Below are 21,838 nucleotides of genomic sequence, written 5' to 3' on the forward strand. Positions count from 1 at the left end.
CACGCAGGAGGTATATTCGTCTGAACACATATCCCTGCGTGCCGTATACTTACCACCATTAAAATTGGGCTTGTTCAACCGTGGCCCCCTGGGCCTGTTCAGACCCCAGTGACATGCGTGGAAAGTACTTTAACGTGCATTCTACGCTAGGGTATCAGGGGCATTAAACGGTATCGCTGCAGAATTGTTTTGAAACCCTATTATTTATAGTGGAAAAGCGCGCTGATAGACAATGTTTTGTGGCACCAAGCGGGATAAATTAGGTTTTTGGTCGCATCTATACATACACGATACGGCAGCAAAAAAAAAAAAATTTATTGAAATATATTTTTTGCTTATTTAGAAAAAGATGTACAGAGCCCTCTGCTCACCTTTTTTCAAAAAGGACAGAATAGTAACTTTACGGAGACCGCAGGACCTCTAACGGATAAAAACCAATCGCAGCATCTTCTACGTTAATAAACCGTCGCCGTCTGCCGTCAGCTTAAATCTTCATCTTCTAGGCTTACGACGAAATCAAATTCCTCTGTTCAAAATGAGCAAAATTACAATTTATAACACAAAACATAAAATAATTACTTTAATTACTAATTTCCTAAAGAAAAATCACATTAACACCCTGTAGGAAATATCTTACTCCTATAAATACTAAACTATTTATACTACAGACATTCCCGGCCCCGTCTGTAAAGGCGTTACCAGGGCTGCTCCTTATTCATAGAACCTGCTGGCAGATCGGCCCCATTCCGCCCCCGTTTCTCCTGCTGTAAAGACTGAAACCTTAATCAGTCGTTGTTCTTAGATTCAGGAGCCGTATGTCCATCCCATGCATGTTTAATACCCTCACTGTATTACCCTCTACCACTTCTGCTGGGAGGCTGTTCCACTTATCTACTACACTCTCAGTGAAGTTAAACTTCCTTAAATTCCATCTCAGCCTCTGACTCTCTAGTTTTAGATCATGGTCCTCTCCTTTGAAAGAGTCTAATACATTATTAGGCTCCTGAGACTCACCTTGTGTCAGGGGCTGCACAGACAGCCTGGCCCTGGTGAAGAGAGCCAAGTTCTGCAGCGGACCCCCCGAGGTCTTGTGTTTCTGGTGAATCTGCTTCAGCTCCGCCAGGGGAATGTAACGTTTCAGCATCCGTTCAAACCGCACATCCACCTGCCGAACGATAAAAAGTCCCAACCTCTAGAAGCTTCGGATGACTCCCTGTTACATGCAGCGAGGTCCGGAGGTCATGCGATGACTACGTTAACCACCCCTGGGACATCGAGATCTTACTGTACAAAAGAAAAGTAACCCCAGGGGCAGATATGACCCCCCCCCAGAACTCAGATAAGGGTTGGCATGAGTGCATACAGGGAGCGGGGCAGTTACATTATCCCCGTACGGGTCTCTCCCGGGGATTTTAAATCCCTGACCACATACGTACCATGAACCACCTGGGGTTTTCTGGGCTGCTGGAAGAATCATAATGTGGATTTTTTGGATCAAATTGGGTGTGATCTGCATAGGCTTCCTTTACAATCTGTACGAAGAAAACACGCGGTAAATAATAATAAAATAATCATTCAGGGATTGGTTGGGGGTCACTTTCCTTGCACCTGATTCATAAAGTATCTAATTCATAGAAAAAAGGAGAGAAAAAAAAAATAGACTTTCGACCTATGCATTTAGTATCCGACATCACAATCTATGGATCAAATACACATCATACGTGTCAGATTTCTGTAAATATGTTGTGAAATATATTGTGCTCTGTGCATAACGGTTCCATTTAATTGGGCGCGTGTTCTGACACATTTCGAAAGACTCGTGGTTGATGACATCATACACTTGCCTCACCTTGACGATACCAGCGACGCCGGGCTCCTTGCAGTTACTGTGATAGAAAAACGCAAGCTGGCCGACTTTCATGGCTTTCATGAAGTTCCGTGCCTAATGGGGGCCAAAAGCACAGGGTCATCGGTCAAAGACAATCTGCTGTAACAATTTAGGCTAAAAAGAGACCAAAGTCCCCCCTTCTACCGACCCTTCCTGCTTCTGATTGAAAAGGAAAAAAAAGCAATTTTTCAGATTTTGCCACTTAGGGGAAAAATTCCTTTTTGACTCTAAAAGGTGATTTTCTCCTCGGATCGAAAGGCTCTAAAATACTAATGTTTATTTTGTTATTTGTACACCTGTATGTTCTGCTTTTACCCTTTTTAGAACCCCCCCCCCTCGGCAGTGGATTCCGTACCTTTACTGCCCTCACTGTAAAGAATCCCTTCCTTTGCTGCGTATGAAATCTCTGCTCTTCCCATCTCGCTGTTTGTACGTTTCTGTTAATGAGTGGGTCTCTCTTTATTATAATTTTTCAATCTCTCATTCTTTTTGTGGCTTTGCACCGTTTCTGAATTTGATCTTTTATAGCTGAATTTCTGAAATATTGGGTAAAAATCAACAAGGACTTTGCGTGTAAAACCCGAGGATGAGCAGCATGCTATACAAAGCTCTGGCTTAAAACACCTAGAATTACCCCCAAAGGCTTACCTGGTAATTCCGGACCCCATCCCAGCAGGCGGTCTGATTGGGCTGGACCTTTAAATCCTCTATTCCAAACTAAAGAGAAAATAAAACGACCTTCAGAATCATTTCTTGTACATTATTCCTCATTCATCCTCACATTGGAAACCAGGAGTGATGGGAGTGATAAAGGGCCATTGGAACCCAGGAGTGATGGGAGTGATAAAGGGCCATTGGAACCCAGGAGTGATGGGAGTGATAAAGGGCCATTGGAACCCAGGAGTGATGGGAGTGATAAAGGGCCGTTGGAACACAGGAGTGATGGGAGTGATAAAGAGCCATTGGAACACAGGAGTGATGGCAGTGATAAAGGGCCTTTGTACGCCTATGAAGAAATTCCATACAAAATCAGCCTTTTCTAGCTACAATTTACAACATTAACCCCGTCTGCGCTGGATTTCTGATCCATTTCATGTTATTTTAATGGGCAAAATTTGCTTTTCTTTCAAAAACAAGGAAATTCCTAAGCAACCCCAACCTTTTGAACAGTGGGGTGTATATCAGGTATTTCTGGTCTCCTACCTTCATATCTACCCCTTTCTCCATTCTGGTTTCGGGCTCAGACTTCATTAACCAACAGGTGAATTCCTCAGGATGGGCCGCGGTACTCTTACCGAGCCCCGTTTTCTTCAGGTTCTTCTTTACTGTTTTCTCCTCTCGCAAACCGCCGGCTAATTCCTTGGAATCTGCACATAAAGGGATGGAAGAAAAGTTTTAGCGCAAATCCCAACAGAATAAATGGTGACGCCTCATGTGTTGATAAAAGAACCAAAAGTAGCATCTTTCATCTTTTCATATCCCGCTCACCCCTTAATCATGTCCATTTGAGACCAAAATGTAGATCAATAGCAGTTTAATTACATCTCTCACTACTCCTTCTGGTCTCTAACTTGCTCGGGGGGGGGGCTGGCTGGGAGTTTGAGAGTTGGAGAGCTATCTGCAAACCGCACCCGGTTCATTTATTTAACATAAATTTAATTAACAAATGATGACGTAAATTAAACTATAGCTAAACGTTCCCTTTACTGTTACCTGAAGGCGAAGCTCCTCGCTTCCTCTTTGCTCGTCGCATATTGAATTTCAAGTTAGCTTTCTTGGCTGAAAAAAAATGTAACCAAATGTAACCAAAACTTCTACATCCAGACACATTTTAAATAATACCTAAAACTGACCGATGCACAAATGCTTTCACAGCGTGTGACGTACAACCCAACTAAGTTCGGCCCTCAAAGGCCACCCTACTCTCCGCGGCATGGACCCCCTTCCTCTGAACACGTAGGGTCTGAGACGTAGGGTTTTTCCCCAAATATTTGAAAATATTATTAATTATTACAGGCCTATCAAAGAGCATTTACTGGCCTGTTTTACAAACACATACTGGAGAACTTCCTAAATTATTTATAATTAGGAATAAAATATATAAAATGCAAGTTTCCTTTGCTTGTTTACAGCCTCTTATTAATAATAAGTGAACATATACAATATATACATACATCACTTTTATCTATATGGGAAGGGCAGCTGCCCTAAAGGAATTAAGGAATGTGTTATCTAACTAAGCCGGGCCCTTTAAGACGCACCCCCAGTTCCAGCCAATCAGCAATCTCTAATGTTCAGTCCCACTAATGACGTCCAAAGCGGTTTGCTTTGCTTTATGGGAATTGTAGTCTATTATGAGTATTCGGAAGCGACACCGCTCTCTAAAGAACTACATCTCCCATAATGCGTTGGACTGCTACTGTCAACCATGGCAGGGAGCTGGAGAGCGGGAGCTGCGCTATCCAGGTGTTTGAAAACCTTTCTCCCCCGGGGCTCAGCGGCTCCCAGAAGAGGAATCGCTTCCTGCATAGACCGTAAGGGCCTACGTTGGGGAAAGGCCGGGATGCTCGGGCGGTTGGCATGGAGATTTGATACACGTTTTACCTTGTCTGACACAGTGGACCGTTTAATGAAGCCAGGAGGCAGCCATATTGGTTAAGGGGGTAGTCACGTGATCACATTACAGGTCAATTCATTGACAGCCTTAACTTGAATGCATTTAAACGTGTGGCTGCTGCTTTTCTTTAAAATCCCGCACATGGAATATAAATTTCCAGTGATTTGGAAGTAAAGCTGTCAAATTATATGTTTTTCTTTACTGGCCTATAACCAGCAGTGAGTGCAGTAAAGAGTTAATGTAACCAAAACTGGGAACTTTCTTAATGAGCGGACCCTGAGATTCTTAAAATATTAATATTGAAGTGACTTGCCAAATGTGTCACCCAAATGACCCTAGTATTGGTTGTCATGGAAACCTTGATTTGTCATTATTTAAATATTTACTCAATTGAGTCACCTGCATTCAAGCAGGGAAATCGACCATAACATACAGGGTGCAAAAGCACCAGTTGGGAATCCTATATATGATCCCAGCGGGGAGAATAGGAAGGCGACGGCTCCGGACTGTGTGACCCCGAGAATCTGCCCCTTCACCCTGAGATTAGGGCATGACGTATATTTATTAATACCCCGATCCACGACTGATGGTTTATTGCTTATTTATTTTATTGACGCGTCTTATTTAGTAGACATTTCGGTTCGCAGCCTCCGCCGGCCTCAATGAAGAGCAAAAGGAGTTTCAGAAAGTGGCTTTTGATTTCGCGTCTCGGGAAATGGCTCCTCACATGGCCGCCTGGGATGAAAAGGTGAGAAGGGCTGTCCGGGGGGGCTGGATCAATTACATTGATATTTTATTGTGATTATTATTATTAATAATTATTATTTAGCACTGTATGGATTTGGTTGCATTAATTGATTCTCTGTTTATTTTTTTTCCTCCCGCAGGAAATCTTTCCCGTTGAAACAATGAGGAAGGCTGCGCAGCTGGGTTTTGGGGGAATCTACACTCAGCCGGACGTTGGGGGTGCCGGTCTATCTCGCTTGGACACCTCTATCATTTTCGAGGCTCTGTCTACAGGCTGTGTGAGCACCACCGCGTACATGAGTATTCACAAGTAAGAGCGCGTTCTCTCTTCGTTCTAGATTAGAGAGCGGAATTTCAGCTTTTCGTAGATTCTGGATATTTTCTCGACGTTCTTTCTCTTTTTTTACCCACAGCATGTGTGTTTGGATGATTGATACATTTGGCAACGAAGAACAAAGGCACAGGTTCTGTCCTTCCCTGTGTACGATGGAAAAGTTTGCATCGTATTGTCTGACGGAACCAGGTGGGTGACCAGGGGGTCTTTGGGGTATTTTGATGCTGGGGTGGGCTGTATCGGGCCAGATCTTCCCCGGAGCACAGGATAAATCGTCTCCATGGTAACTGTAGCCAAAACAACATGTCAGGATATGTCACAATTTAACAATTCTAGTTCCAAATCTTATTTAAAAACTTTTTCAAATGTTTGGTAAACTCCACCTGTCTCTCGGGCCACCTTTATAGCCAGACGCGGCTTCCTACTCCCTCATCCAGCGTCTAGGTGTGATAGATTGTCAGCTCTTTGTCCTATATGTTGATATTTAATCCCCGCCAGGCAGTGGAAGTGATGCAGCCTCCCTGTTGACTTCTGCTAAGAGAGACGGGGACCGTTACATCCTCAACGGCTCGAAGGTGCGTCCTTTCTCCGTGTTTCGTGCGTTCAGGTGTACATGTCTTCTGTTTGCCGACCTCTCTGAATTCTCCTCTCCAGGCGTTTATCAGCGGCGGGGGTGACACGGATGTGTATGTAGTGATGTGTCGCACAGGAGGCAGCGGACCTCGGGGGATCTCCTGTCTGGTGGTGGAAAAAGGGACCCCTGGGCTCAGCTTTGGAAAGAAGGAGAAGAAGGTGAGTTTCGCAGGGAAGTAAGGAGTTCTTGGTGCCGGGTTTGAGTTGCCCAACCTAAACCGCCATGCCGTCTGCTAATGGGCACTCTTAATGGGCACGGTTATGGAGGTTAACGAGGGCAGATCTCACTCTTCTCCTAAATGGAGTCAAAAGTGTAATCTGGATATAGGTGTTTGACAGCCTATAGACAGAAAAGACATGCTTATATTCTTTACTCCCAGGTCGGGTGGAACTCTCAGCCAACCAGAGCTGTCATATTTGAAGATTGTGCTGTTCCGGTGGCCAACAGACTCGGGGAGGAGGGTCAAGGTTTTGGTATTGCCATGCGCGGCCTGAATGGAGGAAGGATCAATATCGGTAAATCGACTTCTTCTTGGTCATGCTTGATCTGTGTTAGAGAGATCCTTAGTTCTGACATGATGGCCCTTCTTGTTCTGCAGCCTCCTGCTCCCTGGGTGCCGCTCATGCCGCCGTAATACTGGCTCGGGATCACCTTGCTGTACGGAAGCAGTTCGGGGAGCCTTTAGCCAATAATCAGGTAATTAGTGACCCTTATTAATAAGTCCCCCCAATAAAAGATAGTTGCCGGCCAACCCAACATCTCAGGAGGGTAAGAGATGAGGTGGAAATCCACAATCTTGGTTTTTTTTATAAAAATGATTGCGGCCTGGGGTTCCGTGGTCTCCGGCTGTTACTTACCTTCTGACCGCCTGTTTTTTGGGGGGCAAACCTCCTAAACGTGGAGTTCTGTCTTCTGGCAGTACCTGCAGTTTGGATTGGCGGAAATGGCGACTCGTCTCGTCACCTCGCGTCTGATCGTCCGGCACGCGGCCCAAGCCTTACAGGACGGCCGAGAGGACGCGGCTACCCTCTGCGCGATGGCAAAGCTGCACGCCACCGAGGAGTGCTTTAAGGTGTGTATTATGTTTTTATTTGGGCGCTATATTATATATATTATATTTACTTAACACTTTATGTTTTACGGGGCAACACCCAGGGAGGCACAATAAAACGCTCTTATTAAAGTAGTCTACAGACCTTTTGATGGGGGTGCAATAGGAAAGAAGGGCCCTGTCCCACAGAGCTTACGCTCAAAAGGTATAATATAGGGTAGTTGAAACTAATGGAACGAAACCTATAATGCGTCACGTTAACGAATACGTATTTAACCCTTTACTTTATCTGTCTAGGTGTGCAACCAGTCGCTGCAGATGCACGGAGGATACGGCTACTTGAAAGACTACGCGGTCCAGCAGTATGTCCGGGATATCCGCGTCCACCAGATTCTGGAGGGTGAGTGTCACCGAAACTGGTACAAAAAAAAAGAAAAGGGGGTTTGTGTGTTAATTGCCTCGTAAAGCCGGAATCCCGCCAAGCCGTGTGCAGGGGGGGTCTCCATTTCTCTTGATGTCCCGTGATCTGTAAAATCATCATTTTTGTAATTTCTACAGGAACCAATGAGGTCATGAGAATGATTGTAGCCAGAAGCTTGTTACAAGAATAACTCCTAAACTGGACTGGATCACCCGATTCCCAGGAGCGACTAAAGGAAAATGTCACTGAGTAACCGTTCTCCCCATACACTACTCCTTACGCGTGCTCAGGGGCCCCCTTTTTTATTTGTTTTGTACTTTTCTTGCCTTATGGATCTTTTCCGGTGCTCTATACTATCTGTCCACCAATTCTTATAGACTTTGAACAAAATAGTTTTTTTTTTTAAATTTATTTATTAGATTCTATCCGTTTTCCTCTAGAAGGATCCGGGGTGATGTGCTGGGGGATCAAAGGTTGCAGAAGCTTTCGATTAGCGATCTGTATCATCTAAGCGGAGCCTCCTATTGGCTGCCCGGTGTTCTTGGTTAGAACGCGGTCGGACGGCAGCAGCCTCAGGAACATTTAAATATACGCCGCAGACCGTTCTTGTTTGCTGCGTATTTACTCAGTGAGTGTTATTGTTTTATACGTCGTGCTTTTATGACGTCGCATTTATCACGAAATAATGAATAAATTCTTTGTTAAGGTGACCTGATCCCCACCTTTAACAAAAAGGTTTGTACAAGCAGCAGATTATCATGTATGGATGTATTCTAAGTAATTAGAATAAAGAAATGGGTGTATTTTGGGTGTTTCCATGTGGTTTCTGTATTATTGCTGTATTTATTATAGGGTGAGTGACAGAGACAGGAGGTGACAGCTGGTCCCTGGCTGCGCACAGATCAGCCAATCACATTCCAGCTGTTTCGACCCCCGACCCAATCACAGCTGCAGGGGTGAGATCAGGGGCGGGCGGGCTCTGTCCAATCAGCGGGGCCTGGCAGGCATGGCTTGGCGTTGCCGTGGAGACCAGGAAGTCCGCAGTAGGAGCTGCGGCAGGAGCCGGAGACATGAGGCGCGAGAGGCGGCGGAGGCTGGCGCTGCTCGCCCTGCTGCTGCTGGCGGGCTACCTGGTGCTGAGGTAACGGGGGCGGCAGGGGGCATCAGGCTTGCAAAGGGTTAACCTTTCCGCTGCCAGGAGCTTGGTTAGGAAGCATACTGGGCATCCCGGCAAAGGGTTAACCCTTCCAAAGGCATGAGGTCCGCAGCTAGATTTGCATTAGACGAGGCTGCGGAATAGTTTACCCTTCTACTGCCGGGGGAATCGGGGATTGGCTGGTTTACTCATTACTGTCCTGAAAAGGGTTAACCCTTCCAGAGGCATCAGGTACCCAGTGGGATGCGCATTACACAAGTCTACAGAGTGGTTAACCATCTCGGTGCCAGGGGGGATCGGTTAGGATACACAATAGACCGACCTGCTAAGGGTTAACCATTCCAGCTGCACGAGGTATCCAACATTCTGCTCCTTTGACAGCTCCGCAGGGGTTAACTAAGTGCAAGGAGGATGAGTTGTCAGGCAGCACAGTAGACAGTCCCGTAGAGGTGTTAACCCTTTTAGTGGCAAAGGTATTCACTAGTATATGCATTAAACAGCCTACAAATGTTTAACCCTTTCAACCCGGGGAGAACTTGTTTGCTCATGACTTGCGGCGTATTAACCCCTTTTTTTTTTTTTTTTTTTTTACACGTTTAAAGCTTAAAGCAATACTTATAAACATATACTATAGAGTGATTGGTTGTGAAAAATCACAGATTAGAGGGACTCGGCTGTAATCGGAAAGTGGCCCCGCTGATTTTAACTCGAGCTTCTTCCTGCCGCTCGTTGGGTTTTGTTAATTTTATAGACTTTTGTTAAATGTGGTTCTTTTTATTTTCACAACCTCAGAAGTCTCTTCTTCAAAGACACCTGAAGTTCTTAAAGCTTTTTCTACACTGTGGCCTTTGAATAACGTCTCCCTCTTCTCTTCACTATTCATTCCGTGTGGAATACTCAGAGGCCGCCGCGCCTCCCCCGACATCTAAAGTCTAGTTCCAGTTTATTGGAGAGAAAAAAGTGAATTAATGGCTTTTATTTTTTCTTGGAACGGATTCTAATCTCGTTAATTGTTCCTCGCTGCTCAGATGCCGTTGCAGAGCGCCTGGTTATTGGTTGTGGCCGTTGCCGTGCTGTTACCGGGTTTCTTTTTTGTGCTGAATACAAATTCATCTTGTTTCCCCAATATGATTCCGAGGGGTTTTACGGGGCGTTATTTCATATTTAGCGCATTTGGGGTCCAGATGTAAATCAGAGGAAAAGGGAAGACGGGAATCCCAGCTACCCACTCCAGTGTCCCAGGGAGCCCCCTTACTGTGGCTTCTACCCCCAACTTCTACCCCGACTTCTACCCCTGGTGGATCAGGATGCTGGGAATTCTGGGCATGCGCTGTAAGCATTCAATGAAATCGGGGCCACAGGGTTGCATTCCCAAATCCGCTGTCCTGAAAAGCGGGACTGTCCCGCATACACTACGACTGTTGGGAGGCATGCTTTTTTAAGTAGGAGTCCTGTTAGACCATCTCAGAGCCAGTGCTGGTAGGTACATCACACATCACCTTCTAGATTGTAAGCTCTTTGAGCTGGGCCCGCCTTGCCTTTTGCCTGTAAGTCCCAATTCTTATGGGATGAATTATTTTATGTCCCGTAGCCTCTGCTGTACTCTGCTCCAGAAAACACTACTTTTTAAATGTACTAGATGTAAGCTGCGCAGACGACGCACATTAGGAGCAGCAGCAGGACATTAAGGGTTAAGGTTTTATTTTCGTATACCTTTACAGGTGACTGATGGAAGTTTCCACCCCTGTATATACAAATACCCGGTGTATATGAGCGCAGCCCCCGGCGGTTAACCCCTGCAGTGCCGCAGAATAAGCTGTAATTATTTTGGGTTTTCCCGTTTTGCTTTTTATTGCAAAAGGGATTCCTGGGAAAGCTGGTAGTTTATATAAAAGCGGGCCGGGCTGCTGGGGTTTTATGGTTCTCAAAGTCTCGCTGCGTCCTGGAAAAGCCAATAAACGTATTATTACACGGGCGGGTTTATGTATAAATCGGGGCGGCGTTTGAAAGGTGCAATTATTTCCATAGTAACCAAAGCAATGGTTAAAAACGAAAGACATGATAGAAAAAGGACTTAATTCTGAACTAGAGACTGAGATGGAATGGAAAGAGGTTTTACTTTACTGAGAGGGTGGTAGATAAGTGGAGCAGCTTCCCAGCAGAAGTGGTAGAGGGTAATACAGTAAGGGGATTAAACATGCATGGGATAGACATATGGCTCCTGAATCTAAGACGAGACCAACGACTGATTAAGGTTTGAGTCTTTACAGCAGGAGAAACGGGCGACGGGGGCCGGATGGGGCCGATCTGCCGGTGGGTTCTAGGTTTCTACAATTAAGAATACAGCGGAGATGAGGCTTCTCGGAGAGGCCGGACGTGGCAGGTGCTCTGTCTGTTTTTCTCGAAATCCATGCAAATGTTGTAAAGTATACAGCGTGAAGATAAGCTCGTGGGGGGAGTAAAGGTCGGGTTATTTACCCCCCCCCCGGCAGGCGGCTCACGTATCCGCGTCTCTGGCTGCCGTGTCGCTTCTCGCAGTAACGCTGCGTCCCCAGAGGACGGTCGCTAGAGACGGCCGTATCTCCTGGGACTCTCCGGGAGCCGCGTTCTGATTCTGTATAATTACATAACTGGGAATATTTTCACCCAAAGGAGTTCTCGGGTCGCCGGGGGGGGGGGCTTTAACCAAAAACCAAACAAACAACAACAAAAAATACTCAGATCTATCTTTGCACAGCCATATCCATTAACAATGTAATGTAAGGACATTTTACTTTAGTGGGAGAGTAGTAGAGCAATGGAACAGCCTTCCAGCAGAAATGGCCAAGGCTAACGCACAGGATAGGCATGTGGGTCCTGGAAGCAGAGACAAGTTTTATGTACCGTCGGATGCGTTGTGTGAGGATACAGAGCGCGTCGTGACGGATACAGGCATGTAGACGTTTCCTATACGTGTCCTAGAGGTTCAGCCAACGCATATTATTTATCAAAATTCATTACAAATCTTTACTTACTTGGAAAAATTACGTCTTTTGCTTAAAAAGCAAAAAAAAACCCCACCGAACGCTTTATTACGGATCGCGGTCCGTTTTGTTTGTTTGCCGGATTCATCCATTCGGTCGCCAAGGAAACGGTCCTCTGAGGATCTTCATTATATCTTCATCACATGAAGCGATTCCGGCGAACGGGAAAAAAGTCACGAGAATAATCACAAGACCTGCCATACAGAAACAGAACGGAACAGATCGGCCCGTGGTGTTTTTTCCTCCCCGTTTATTTTAGTAAACAGAATATTTGTTGAAAGTAAAAACAGGTTTGTTTAGAAAATAAACAGTAATCTCTCCTCAAATATTTTAGTAACGTTTACACGATTGTTTGCCTGCTCGATACAATGTAATATTTCCCAGCAGGCACCTGACTCCTTCCTGATTGGCTGTTTATTTTAAACCGTTGTATATTTGTTTTTTTAATGAATTATGTACATAAAGAGTTAAACGTCGCCCGTTAACCCCCCCCTTGAGCCTTGAACATTAACCCCCTGATAACGGCTGTCATTAGCGGCTGGAATATCCCGGGTCCAGTCTTTGTAAGCAGCGCGAAGAGGCGCCGGACACGGTAAGGGAACCCGGACCTCTTCTCTATCCCCCAGCCTTAGAACCAAATCTCACCTGTGCGCAAGGAAATATTGTATGTTCCCTTTCCTTGCATGTGTGTGCCATGTATGTTTGGCGAGGTTTTGATTACAGGCCACACATTGATTTTGGGATTTTACAGGAACCTCAGAGACAAATCCACCTGTGTTAATGCATGTACAGGGATCTAAGCAGCTCACTGATTTAACTATACATTATACAGGGGCTGCTCACTGATTTATCTATACATTATACAGGGGCCGCTCACTGATTTATCTATACATTATACAGGGGCCGCTCACTGATTTATCTATACATTATACAGGGGCCGCTCACTGATTTATCTATACATTATACAGGGGCCGCTCACTGATTTATCTATACATTATACAGGGGCCAGCGACGTCACGCGCAATTTCTATTACATATAAAATCCGCCGGCACTTCTCAGCGCATTGCGGGGAAATGCTGAGGAATTGCGAATAGAACAATTTAATCGTTATTTTTTCTTTAATGTAAACTGTTTTATTTAATTGCAGAAAATTAGTTAAAACTATTAATGCCAGATATTAAATCAATCATTTTAACTCTTTGTGTTTCAGCAGGGGAAGGAAAAACTCTTTGCCCTGAAAGCCCAATAACGTGTATAGAAGCAGCAGGGAACGGCTTTATAAATTAAACGGGGTAAATAAAACCTTTTACAGAAATACACAGTGATAGGGCATAAAGTCACATAAAAGGTCTGGGGGAAGCCCCGCCCCAGCCATGCCTCTAACCACACCCCCTGACACAAAAGTGCCCTTCTGTGGCCAAATGACCTTTTTCTTTCTTGTTTTCAGATTCCGCGTTTTCGACTCTTTCCTGTTCAGAATGCTGAGCCGACGCTCGGGGCTGCAAGCGGACGAGTCCCAGTTTATCCTGGATGGGACCCCGATCAGGATCCTGGGGGGCTCCATGCACTATTTCCGAGTTCCAGAGGCCCAATGGAAAGACCGCATGTTAAAAATGAAAGCTTGTGGATTAAATACACTCACTACGTACGTAGCCTGACTACTGAGATCTCTGCTGGGTGGTGTTACCCGGTATAGGTGACTCTTATCATGCACTTTTTTTTATTTTTATTCTTAAATGCAAACACAGCAGGCGATTTAAGCTCCAATCATTAATATAGAGTTCCATTTATACTGGACTTTAAAAAGTCGCACTGTATTATACTCTACCACTTCTGCTGGGAGGCTGTTCCACTTGTCTACCACATTTCAGTAAAGTAAAACTTCCTTCCATTCTATCTCAGCCTCTGACCTTCTAGTGTTAGATTTTGGCCTCTTGCTCGTGATAGCGCGTGATTATAATCACCAATGTCTGTTTTTTGTTTGCCCCCAGGTATGTACCCTGGAACCTGCACGAGCCAAGAAGAGGGAAGTTTGATTTCTCGCGGAACCTCGACCTCGGGTAACGGGGCTTTTATCCTGATTCCTCCCGTAAAAGTTTAAACAATCTTCCTGAATATAAATCAAAACTAGAAGCCGTTTCTTCAGTAAACTGCAGCTGGAACATTCGATGGAATAAGCAGCAGGAATTTGGAGTTTAATTAATATTCTCTCTCTTTCTTCTCTCTCCTCTCTCTCTTTCTTTCTTTTCTCCCCCCTCTCTCTTTCTCTAGGGCATTTCTAGAAACAGCAGCCGATGTTGGACTGTGGGTCATATTAAGACCAGGACCCTACATTTGTGCAGAGTGGGATCTTGGAGGATTGCCGAGGTGAGAGGCTGCCAAGGATCATGGGAATTGTAGTTCAAAAGCAGCTGTAGAATTGGATTGTTCCCTGGGGTAATTTATCTAAAACAAAAGTTAGCCGGTGAGCTTCTATTGGACTGCGCTGCACGGCTTAGGGTCCTGCCCCATGTGCCTTAAGGTCTGACGGAGGCTCGGGACCACATAGGGATCTCTAGCAACGAAAGACACTGACGTCCTTCAACCATGGCCCTTTTTGGGCTGGAAACTTGTAGTGATGTCGTACTGTGTGTACTTAAAGGGACCGTCTCCAATTAGTATATAATTAAAGGGACCGTCTCCTATTACTATATAATTAAAGGGACCGTCTCCTATTAGTATATAATTAAAGGGACCGTCTCCTATTAGTATATAATTAAAGGGACCGTCTCCTATTAGTATATAATTAAAGGGACCGTCTCCTATTAGTATATAATTAAAGGGGCAGTCTCCTATTAGTATATAATTAAAGGGACAGTCTCCTATTAGTATATAATTAAAGGGGCAGTCTCCTATTAGTATATAATTAAAGGGGCAGTCTCCTATTAGTATACAATTAAAAGGACAATCTCCCATTTGTAAGTATTTAAAGGGACAGTCTCCTATTTTTTGGGATTCTTGTTTAAATTATAGTGCCAGCTTCCTGTATCAAACCACAGAAATTTAACCAAAACTTGCTCACGTTTTCTGTTTTATATCTCATAATAGTTTCCCCCAAACCAATATTTATAAATTATTTTATTCCTTATATGTCTACATTTCACACTTGATCAGCTCCCATTCTTAGCCATTGCTAGCCACCTACATTTCATGCGAACCCCTCACATTACGTCCATAGCCCCCAATGCGTTCCACCCCCGCTTCACACCAGTGACATCCCCATTTCATGCCCAGCCTCCCACCTCATGCCACCTACATTTCTCCCCCAGCTGGTTATTACGGGACAAGGACATGCAGCTCCGGACCACTTATAAAGGCTTTGCGGATGCAACAGAGGCCTACTTTGACAAGCTGATCCCAAAGGTGCTTTACTATCAGGTAGGTTGCTCAGTAATAATTAAAGCATGATGAGGCTGGCGGGCTGGATAGTGGGGATTGTAGTCAGGGGGTAGGTTGCTTTTGGGACTCCGTCTCCTGGCATTCTCAGCCAGCCTCATGCGCCTGCAGTAAGGTATTGTCTGAATGTAGGCAGATCTGATTATCAATACTGTACATTTTGTATTTCCAGTACACGAAGGGTGGGCCAATCATCGCCGTGCAGGTGGAGAACGAATACGGATCGTACGCCATGGACTCCAATTACATGGAATTTATAAAGACAGTAAGTGTCCCCTCAGGAATAAATAAGATAAACCCTTAAAAGGAACCGGTTCATCCAAATTTCAAGGCCGGATTCAACTGTACCCAAGGGGTTAACTTATCTGGAAATTAGGGCAAAATTCTGCATCTTTGTTCTGGAATAGTTTTGATTGTCGCTAAAATCTGCATTTTGATAGAAACCCTTTTCTATTAATTACTTGTAAAGTCCTTCTGTCTCACTATAGCAGATCCTCTTGTGTGCTATTAACCCTCTGTACCCCAGGCTCTCGTACGCAGAGGGATCGTGGAACTTTTACTGACCTCCGATAACAAAGACGGAATCAGCTCCGGGAGTATGGAAGGAGGTAAATCCAGTGAAGGGGTTAACTGGTAACCTTTTAGAGACACAGTCATCGTACACAGTGATACAGTAATAACCCCCCCAATTAACACATTAATTACACTCTCCAGCATGTTAGACAGCTGACCCTTGTAAGATCTGTCACTTTAAGTATCTACTTGGTAAATATGTTTTCCGAGCAGAGCAGTAAACTCTTATTCCTGTTCCTTACTTGTACGCTTCGTCGCGTATGTAACTCTATACGGTGTAAGAATTGTCATGTGTGTGTCACTGATGGGAATATTGTTGCATTACTTGGTTTTGGCCACTAGGTGTAGCTGTCACACCTCCCTCTGAGTCGCAGGCAAACCAGGGCAGCTCCCGGCACGTGTCCGGGGGGCTTTAATAGCGTGAAGGGTCTCGTTCAACGAATAGATATCTAAATTTGAACCTTTAATTAAAATATCTAAAAAAAAATAAAAAATAACACTGAGACAAACAAAAAACACAAGCTATGGCGCCGGCAGCAACAGTAGAGTCTCAGCACCCATATATCCTCTTCTCTGATGATGTTTCTCGTTTAACTCTTACAGTTCTGGCCACCATCAACTTTCAGAAGATCGAGCCCATTCTCTTCTCGTATCTGGACTCCATACAGGTATAATGCAGTTGTGTTTTTTACGAAGCTAAAGCCTCCTGTACTTGTCCTCTCAGTCCATCCACAAGGGGTAGTTTGGGACAAACCTCTGTCATATCTCCTGCCTCTGACCCCTGTTAGTTTGGTTCCGCAGAGTAACAAGCCGGTCATGGTGATGGAGTTTTGGACAGGCTGGTTTGACCACTGGGGAGGCGATCATCATGTCTTTGATGTTGATCGTGAGTAGAGCTCCTTTTCCCCGTCTCCGCTATGTCTCCTCTCGTCCCGTTATCAGCTGTAGTTACCGAATCTCGCCTTATCTGTATAGAAATGATTTCCACGGTGTCTGACGTCCTGAAGAAAGGAGCTTCTATTAATCTCTACATGTTCCATGGTGGCACCAACTTTGGCTTCATGGCTGGAGCGCTTCACTTCCACGAATACCGGGCTGATGTCACCAGTTATGGTAAGTTCTGACCCGAATGGCTTCCCATCGATGATTCTGATGGGTTTACTCCTTTACTCGTTACAGTTACCGGCTAAATTCCCTTTATCTGTTTAGATTACGACGCTCCGCTGACCGAGGCCGGAGACTACACCACAAAGTATTTCAGATTGCGAGAGCTCCTGAGCGAGTTTCACGGTAACCGCAGTCTGTCCTTGCGTCTCGTACACTGTGGGCCGTTTGTCTGTGTTGTGGGTCCGCCGCCGTGACCCATCTTGTGTTTGCTGTTACAGACGAGCCTCTTCCTCCGGCTCCTGTTCTGTATCCAAAAGCCACGTACGGGTCGGTGGAGCTGAAACGCTGCCTGTCCCTCTGGGATGTTTTGGAGTTTACAGGCGAGGTACGGGGGACAGAAGCGACAGATTATCACTTTGCAAAGCCTCCTTAATGCATACGGCAAACTTGTTGGGTTTATTTAGCGGACGATGATGGACGATGTTACCCCCTGGTAGATAAAGCAACAGTTACAGTGGGACAAGAGCTTGAGATGATTTAAATGCCGCGCAGTTTTACATATATATATGTATATAGCGGCCCCGATACTTAAACAATCTCAGCTGGCCCTTTAGGAGCCGGAATAAATAAATACCTGTTTAATTTGAATGTATTTTTTTTTCTTCTACCCGTTTAGCCGTTCAGATCAGCGGAGCCGGTGAACATGGAGAACCTCCCCGTGAACGATGGGAACGGGCAGTCGTACGGCTACACGCTCTACGAGGCCGTTATATACGGAGGAGGGAGGTTTCACACCAGGGGGAACGTACGCGATAGAGCCCAGGTTAGCAGCCACTCGCCTCTAATAGTGAGGGAGACGTGAAATGCCCAGGAGGAAGAGGCAGATCGGCCCCATCCGGCCCCCGTCTAGTCGCCCGTTTCTCCTGCTGTAAAGACTCAAACCTTAATCAGTCGTTGGTTTCGTCTTAGATTCAGGAGCCGTATGTCTATCCCATGCATGTTTAATCCCCTCACTGTACTACCCTCTACCACTTCTGCTGGGATTCTGTTACACTTCCCTACCACCCTCTCAGTAAAGTAAATCATCCTTCCATTCCATCTAAGCCTCTGGCCCTTTTAGATTATGGCCTCTTCCCCGCTTATGAAATCCTTTGAAATAATAATAATTCGGGAAATCTTTCGGAAATAAATCCCAGCTGATAGATCCGTTTGCCTTGCAGGTGTTTGTGAGCACCCAGTCCGTCGGATCGGTTGACTATAAAAATCAGGAACTGACTATCCCTGAGGTGCCAGTGAGTGATATTATTCTTTAGACTTTAATAAAATCCTTTGCCTTTGCTATAGATTGTAATGGATTTTTGTTTGTTTACCACTGTTTAGATAACGGAGCCCTAATAAAATAATAGATTTCCCCTGTATTCATTTTCTGATTTATTGGCAAATTAATGCACTTGTTACATTCCCTATAATTTTAGATCAATATGAAATATGGATTCCGTTCCGTTCCATTCTGTGATTTTATTTCGTTATATTTCTACATCTAATCTGTAAAGTCAAATAGAAATTATTAATTATATTTGCAAGATACTGTTTTATTTTTTATTATTTTTTCCTTTATTTCTGATTGAAAGGGATACAGGAAATTGCAAATATTGGTGGAGAACTGCGGACGGGTCAACTATGGGAACAAATTAAATGACCAGCGTAAAGGTATATTTGCTCATAGACATAAAAAATGACATATTTCTGATAACGAGCCTAAGGTGGCACTTAATGTGGCAAAAAAGGGATTTTGTCTATATCAAAAATATAAGCTACTCATCAACGCCTCCATAAACTGTTACCAAAACTAGTGAAATATATCAGTGATGAATATAGTATCAATGATATATGTTGGGATAATATGTCAGGACTATCGCAGCTCAGTCGAGACTGTTGGCAGCTCAGTTTCACAATTGTTAGGGTATTATTTATTGTTAAGGATATTCGCTAGTATTTTCATTTATACTCAATGATCACTTTGTACTTTTGTCTTGTCCAGGGCTTGTGGGTGATGTGTTTCTAAGAGACATCCCTCTGAGGAACTTCAAGATCTACAGCCTCGACATGAATAACACCTTCATCAGCAGGTGAGCGGAATCAGCGTGACTGATGTGCAAAACTGAGTGGGTGGTAGATAAGTGGAACAGCATCCCAGCAGAAGTGGTAGAGGGTAATACAGTGAGGGTATTAAACATGCATGGGATAGACATACGGCTCCTGAATCTAAGACGAGACCAACGACTGATTAAGGTTTGAATCTTTACAGCAGGAGAGACCGGCGACTAGACGGGGGCCGAATGGGGGCCGATCTGCACAATAATAGTAACGGTGTCTGGGCTCATCATACAACCAGGAGTGAAAACTGAGCATTTACTGATTTATCAAGTAGAATATTATTCAGGAAATCCTGCGCTCCATGCATTGTTTTTTGAAAGAAAAGCACCTTTTGCGCATTAAAAGAACATGAAATGGATCAGAAATCCAGCGCAGACAGGGTTAATGTTGTAAATGACTATTGTAGCTGGAAATGGCTGATTTTTAATGGAATCTCTTCTTAGGCGTACAGAGGCCCTTTATCACTCCCATCACTCTTGTGTTCCAACAGCCCTTTATCACTCCCATCACTCCTGTGTTCCAATGGCCCTTTATCACTCCCATCACTCCTGGGTTCCAATGGCCCTTTATCACTCCCATCACTCCTGTGTTCCAATGGCCCTTTATCACTCCCATCACTCCTGTGTTCCAATGGCCCTTTATCACTCCCATCACTCCTGTGTTCCAATGGCCCTTTATCACTCCCATCACTCCTGGGTTCCAATGGCACGTTGTGTTCGCTGATCCAAGTTTAGGGTTAAAAGGCTAATTGATGGTTAGAAAATACTTTTGCAATTATGTTTCAGCCAGAAATATCCTTGGTTTCCATGAAACTTTTGATTAGTTTTCCTGAATTCTGAATTAACTACGTGCTTTTATCTCGTTTGTAGTCTGGACACTTTTCGTTGGTCGCAGCTGTTGGAAGAGAAGAAGGGCCCCGTGTTCTATCAGGGTTCTCTGCACGTCCGAAGTGCCCCACAAGACACCTTCCTCAGGATGAAGGTCAGTGGGGGGGGGGGTTGGGGCAAATCCATGAGCCGCAATCTGAAATCACGTTCTAGATTATTACTTTACAAACAATCATTATTAGTTATTACGCGAAGAAATAAAGAAAAATGTTTTTTTCCACCCAAAATGAAAAGTTGACGATGCCGCAAAAAACGTTAATTGTATAAAGACGTTGAATAATTTCTGTGTACATCCAGCCATCCACCCAGCAGAGTATTACATCATCATTGTCAAATTTACACTTTACAAAGTTACATTTATCGGAAACTTGCTTTTTTTGTCTGTTCTTCCATGTTCTTAAAGTGAATAGTTATCACATCTCTCTCTCTCCTCTTCCGTTTATATCAGGGATGGAAGAAAGGAATAGTCTTCATAAACGGGAGGAATTTGGGGCGATATTGGGATATTGGACCCCAAGAGACCCTTTATGTACCAGGAAGCTGGATACTGCCAGGGGTAAACGAGGTGAGCTTCGACTCATTAATATCACCCAGGATTTTCTTTAGATTATATATAAATATTTGTTTATTTTTGTAGTTAATATTCAGACTTCTCTATTCTAACCCTCCTGATCTCCCCGTCTTTTTACAGGTCACCATATTCGAAGAGTACGAAGCCGGCCCTTCTCTGTACACGGTGGAAACTCCTTTCCTTGGCAGAACGCAGTATGTGGATTAGCGGCGCTTTGCCATAGACAGGACTGGCATGGGACTGGACCGCCTAAGACCACCCAGACACATGGCTTACGGTGATTAGTCCCGTACCGAGACATTCAGTGACTATTATCAATATATAATCTACCTATCGCTAGACTGATCAAGATGTCATATCACAAGCTCTCGTTTACAAAGAGTAAAGAAGATAGAAGAAAACCCTGAAGATCCTGAAAGTCGAGGGGTTGCCAACAGTGAAAATACAATCAAACGTGGCCTTTTGAACCATAAAACTGATAAAGTGTAGAAGTTGAATTAAAATAACATCAAAGACTGTGCAAAGATATTGAAAAGACTAAAGATTGAGAGAGGGTGACCCTTTACCGGATTTTAAACACTTATGTTCAGGTAATGCCATTGGGTATCTGTTTCTGCTCCTCGGGGGAGGGACTAGCCCTGGGTTCACATTAACCAAAACTGCCTGTATTTTTATTATTATTATTTATTTATGGTTTGATTTTTTTTTAATTCTAATTGTTATGGTTCTGTCCCTCTCTAGGGCATAAGAGAAAAACTCAGGGGTGATAATGGACGCTTTACATGTGAAAAAAAATATGTATATGTGTGTGTAAGTAAAATATATATGTTTTTAGTTTTTTTTTTTTTTAACTTTATTTGTAAAACTGAATAATCTTAACCTGTAATAATACTTCCAGACAAAATATCTCACTGAAAGGAACAATAATATCATTTGACAATAAAATATTTTCTTTCTTTTTATTAACTTTTTTCCGTGAATATCCTTCTGGAAATCTCTGTTTTATAAATAACGGAATGGCAGAGATCGATTTGCAAATAACCGGGAGAAGCGCTCTACACGTCTCTGGGGCAAAAGCTGTTATTAAACCGCACAGCGTACAGATAATCCCAGGGGCAACTAGCATCGGCTCTAAGAACAAAAACATAGAATCTGCTGGCCCCATTCGGCCCCCGTCTAGTCGCCCGTTTCTCTTGCTGTAAAGACTCAAACCTTAATCAGTCGGTGGTCTCGTCT

At 44.2% G+C, this 21,838-nt stretch overlaps 4 protein-coding genes and 1 long non-coding RNA gene across 5 annotated transcripts in view; 3 read left to right on the plus strand and 2 right to left on the minus strand.

Moving 5' to 3' along the window:
- Nucleotides 1-21,838, plus strand: part of JAM3 (junctional adhesion molecule 3) — a 166,489-nt gene that overhangs the window by 39,265 nt on the left and 105,386 nt on the right. The gene's annotated exons all lie outside the window — the stretch shown is intronic.
- On the minus strand, nt 312-3,194 carry THYN1 (thymocyte nuclear protein 1). Its single transcript, XM_053452670.1, has 6 exons — nt 3,092-3,194; nt 2,537-2,605; nt 1,850-1,942; nt 1,437-1,532; nt 1,015-1,165; nt 312-526 (listed from the first exon to the last, which is right to left on the minus strand). The coding sequence occupies exons 1-6, from the start codon at nt 3,137-3,139 to the stop codon at nt 480-482; spliced, it is 504 nt and encodes a 167-aa protein (XP_053308645.1). The 5' UTR covers nt 3,140-3,194; the 3' UTR covers nt 312-479.
- Nucleotides 3,202-4,142, minus strand: LOC128470753 (uncharacterized). Its single transcript, XR_008346052.1, has 3 exons — nt 4,068-4,142; nt 3,602-3,667; nt 3,202-3,255 (listed from the first exon to the last, which is right to left on the minus strand). It is a non-coding gene; the product is annotated as an uncharacterized LOC128470753 (long non-coding RNA).
- On the plus strand, nt 4,307-8,053 carry ACAD8 (acyl-CoA dehydrogenase family member 8). Its single transcript, XM_053452663.1, has 11 exons — nt 4,307-4,422; nt 5,153-5,253; nt 5,393-5,562; nt 5,666-5,775; nt 6,085-6,161; nt 6,241-6,378; nt 6,600-6,735; nt 6,819-6,916; nt 7,140-7,292; nt 7,569-7,671; nt 7,830-8,053. Exons 1-11 carry the CDS (start codon nt 4,317-4,319, stop codon nt 7,880-7,882), a joined length of 1,245 nt encoding a protein of 414 aa, XP_053308638.1. The 5' UTR covers nt 4,307-4,316; the 3' UTR covers nt 7,883-8,053.
- Nucleotides 8,741-20,821, plus strand: LOC128470745 (beta-galactosidase-1-like protein 2). Its single transcript, XM_053452662.1, has 19 exons — nt 8,741-8,833; nt 13,320-13,517; nt 13,864-13,932; nt 14,144-14,239; nt 15,181-15,289; nt 15,480-15,572; nt 15,834-15,915; nt 16,484-16,548; nt 16,682-16,766; nt 16,856-16,993; nt 17,090-17,170; nt 17,266-17,372; nt 17,664-17,810; nt 18,208-18,279; nt 18,619-18,697; nt 19,029-19,116; nt 20,014-20,125; nt 20,480-20,596; nt 20,723-20,821. Exons 1-19 carry the CDS (start codon nt 8,763-8,765, stop codon nt 20,807-20,809), a joined length of 1,896 nt encoding a protein of 631 aa, XP_053308637.1. The 5' UTR covers nt 8,741-8,762; the 3' UTR covers nt 20,810-20,821.

This window comes from Spea bombifrons, chromosome 12 (assembly GCF_027358695.1).
Source record: "Spea bombifrons isolate aSpeBom1 chromosome 12, aSpeBom1.2.pri, whole genome shotgun sequence".
NCBI lineage: Eukaryota > Metazoa > Chordata > Amphibia > Anura > Pelobatidae > Spea > Spea bombifrons.

Coding starts and splice junctions, on each gene's coding strand:
- THYN1 (XM_053452670.1), bottom strand. CDS start 3,139: ATGAAGTCTGAGCCCGAAACCAGAATGGAGAAAGGGGTAGATATGAAG. Junction 1,943..2,536: donor ATGGGGTCCGGAATTACCAG/GTAAGCCTTTGG, acceptor GGCCCCCATTAG/GCACGGAACTTCATGAAAGC. Junction 1,166..1,436: donor AAAACCCCAGGTGGTTCATG/GTACGTATGTGG, acceptor ATCGTTCGGCAG/GTGGATGTGCGGTTTGAACG.
- ACAD8 (XM_053452663.1), top strand. CDS start 4,317: ATGGCAGGGAGCTGGAGAGCGGGAGCTGCGCTATCCAGGTGTTTGAAA. Junction 5,776..6,084: donor GTATTGTCTGACGGAACCAG/GTGGGTGACCAG, acceptor AATCCCCGCCAG/GCAGTGGAAGTGATGCAGCC. Junction 6,379..6,599: donor TTGGAAAGAAGGAGAAGAAG/GTGAGTTTCGCA, acceptor CTTTACTCCCAG/GTCGGGTGGAACTCTCAGCC.
- LOC128470745 (XM_053452662.1), top strand. CDS start 8,763: ATGAGGCGCGAGAGGCGGCGGAGGCTGGCGCTGCTCGCCCTGCTGCTG. Junction 13,933..14,143: donor TCGCGGAACCTCGACCTCGG/GTAACGGGGCTT, acceptor CTCTTTCTCTAG/GGCATTTCTAGAAACAGCAG. Junction 17,373..17,663: donor TTTTGGAGTTTACAGGCGAG/GTACGGGGGACA, acceptor CTACCCGTTTAG/CCGTTCAGATCAGCGGAGCC.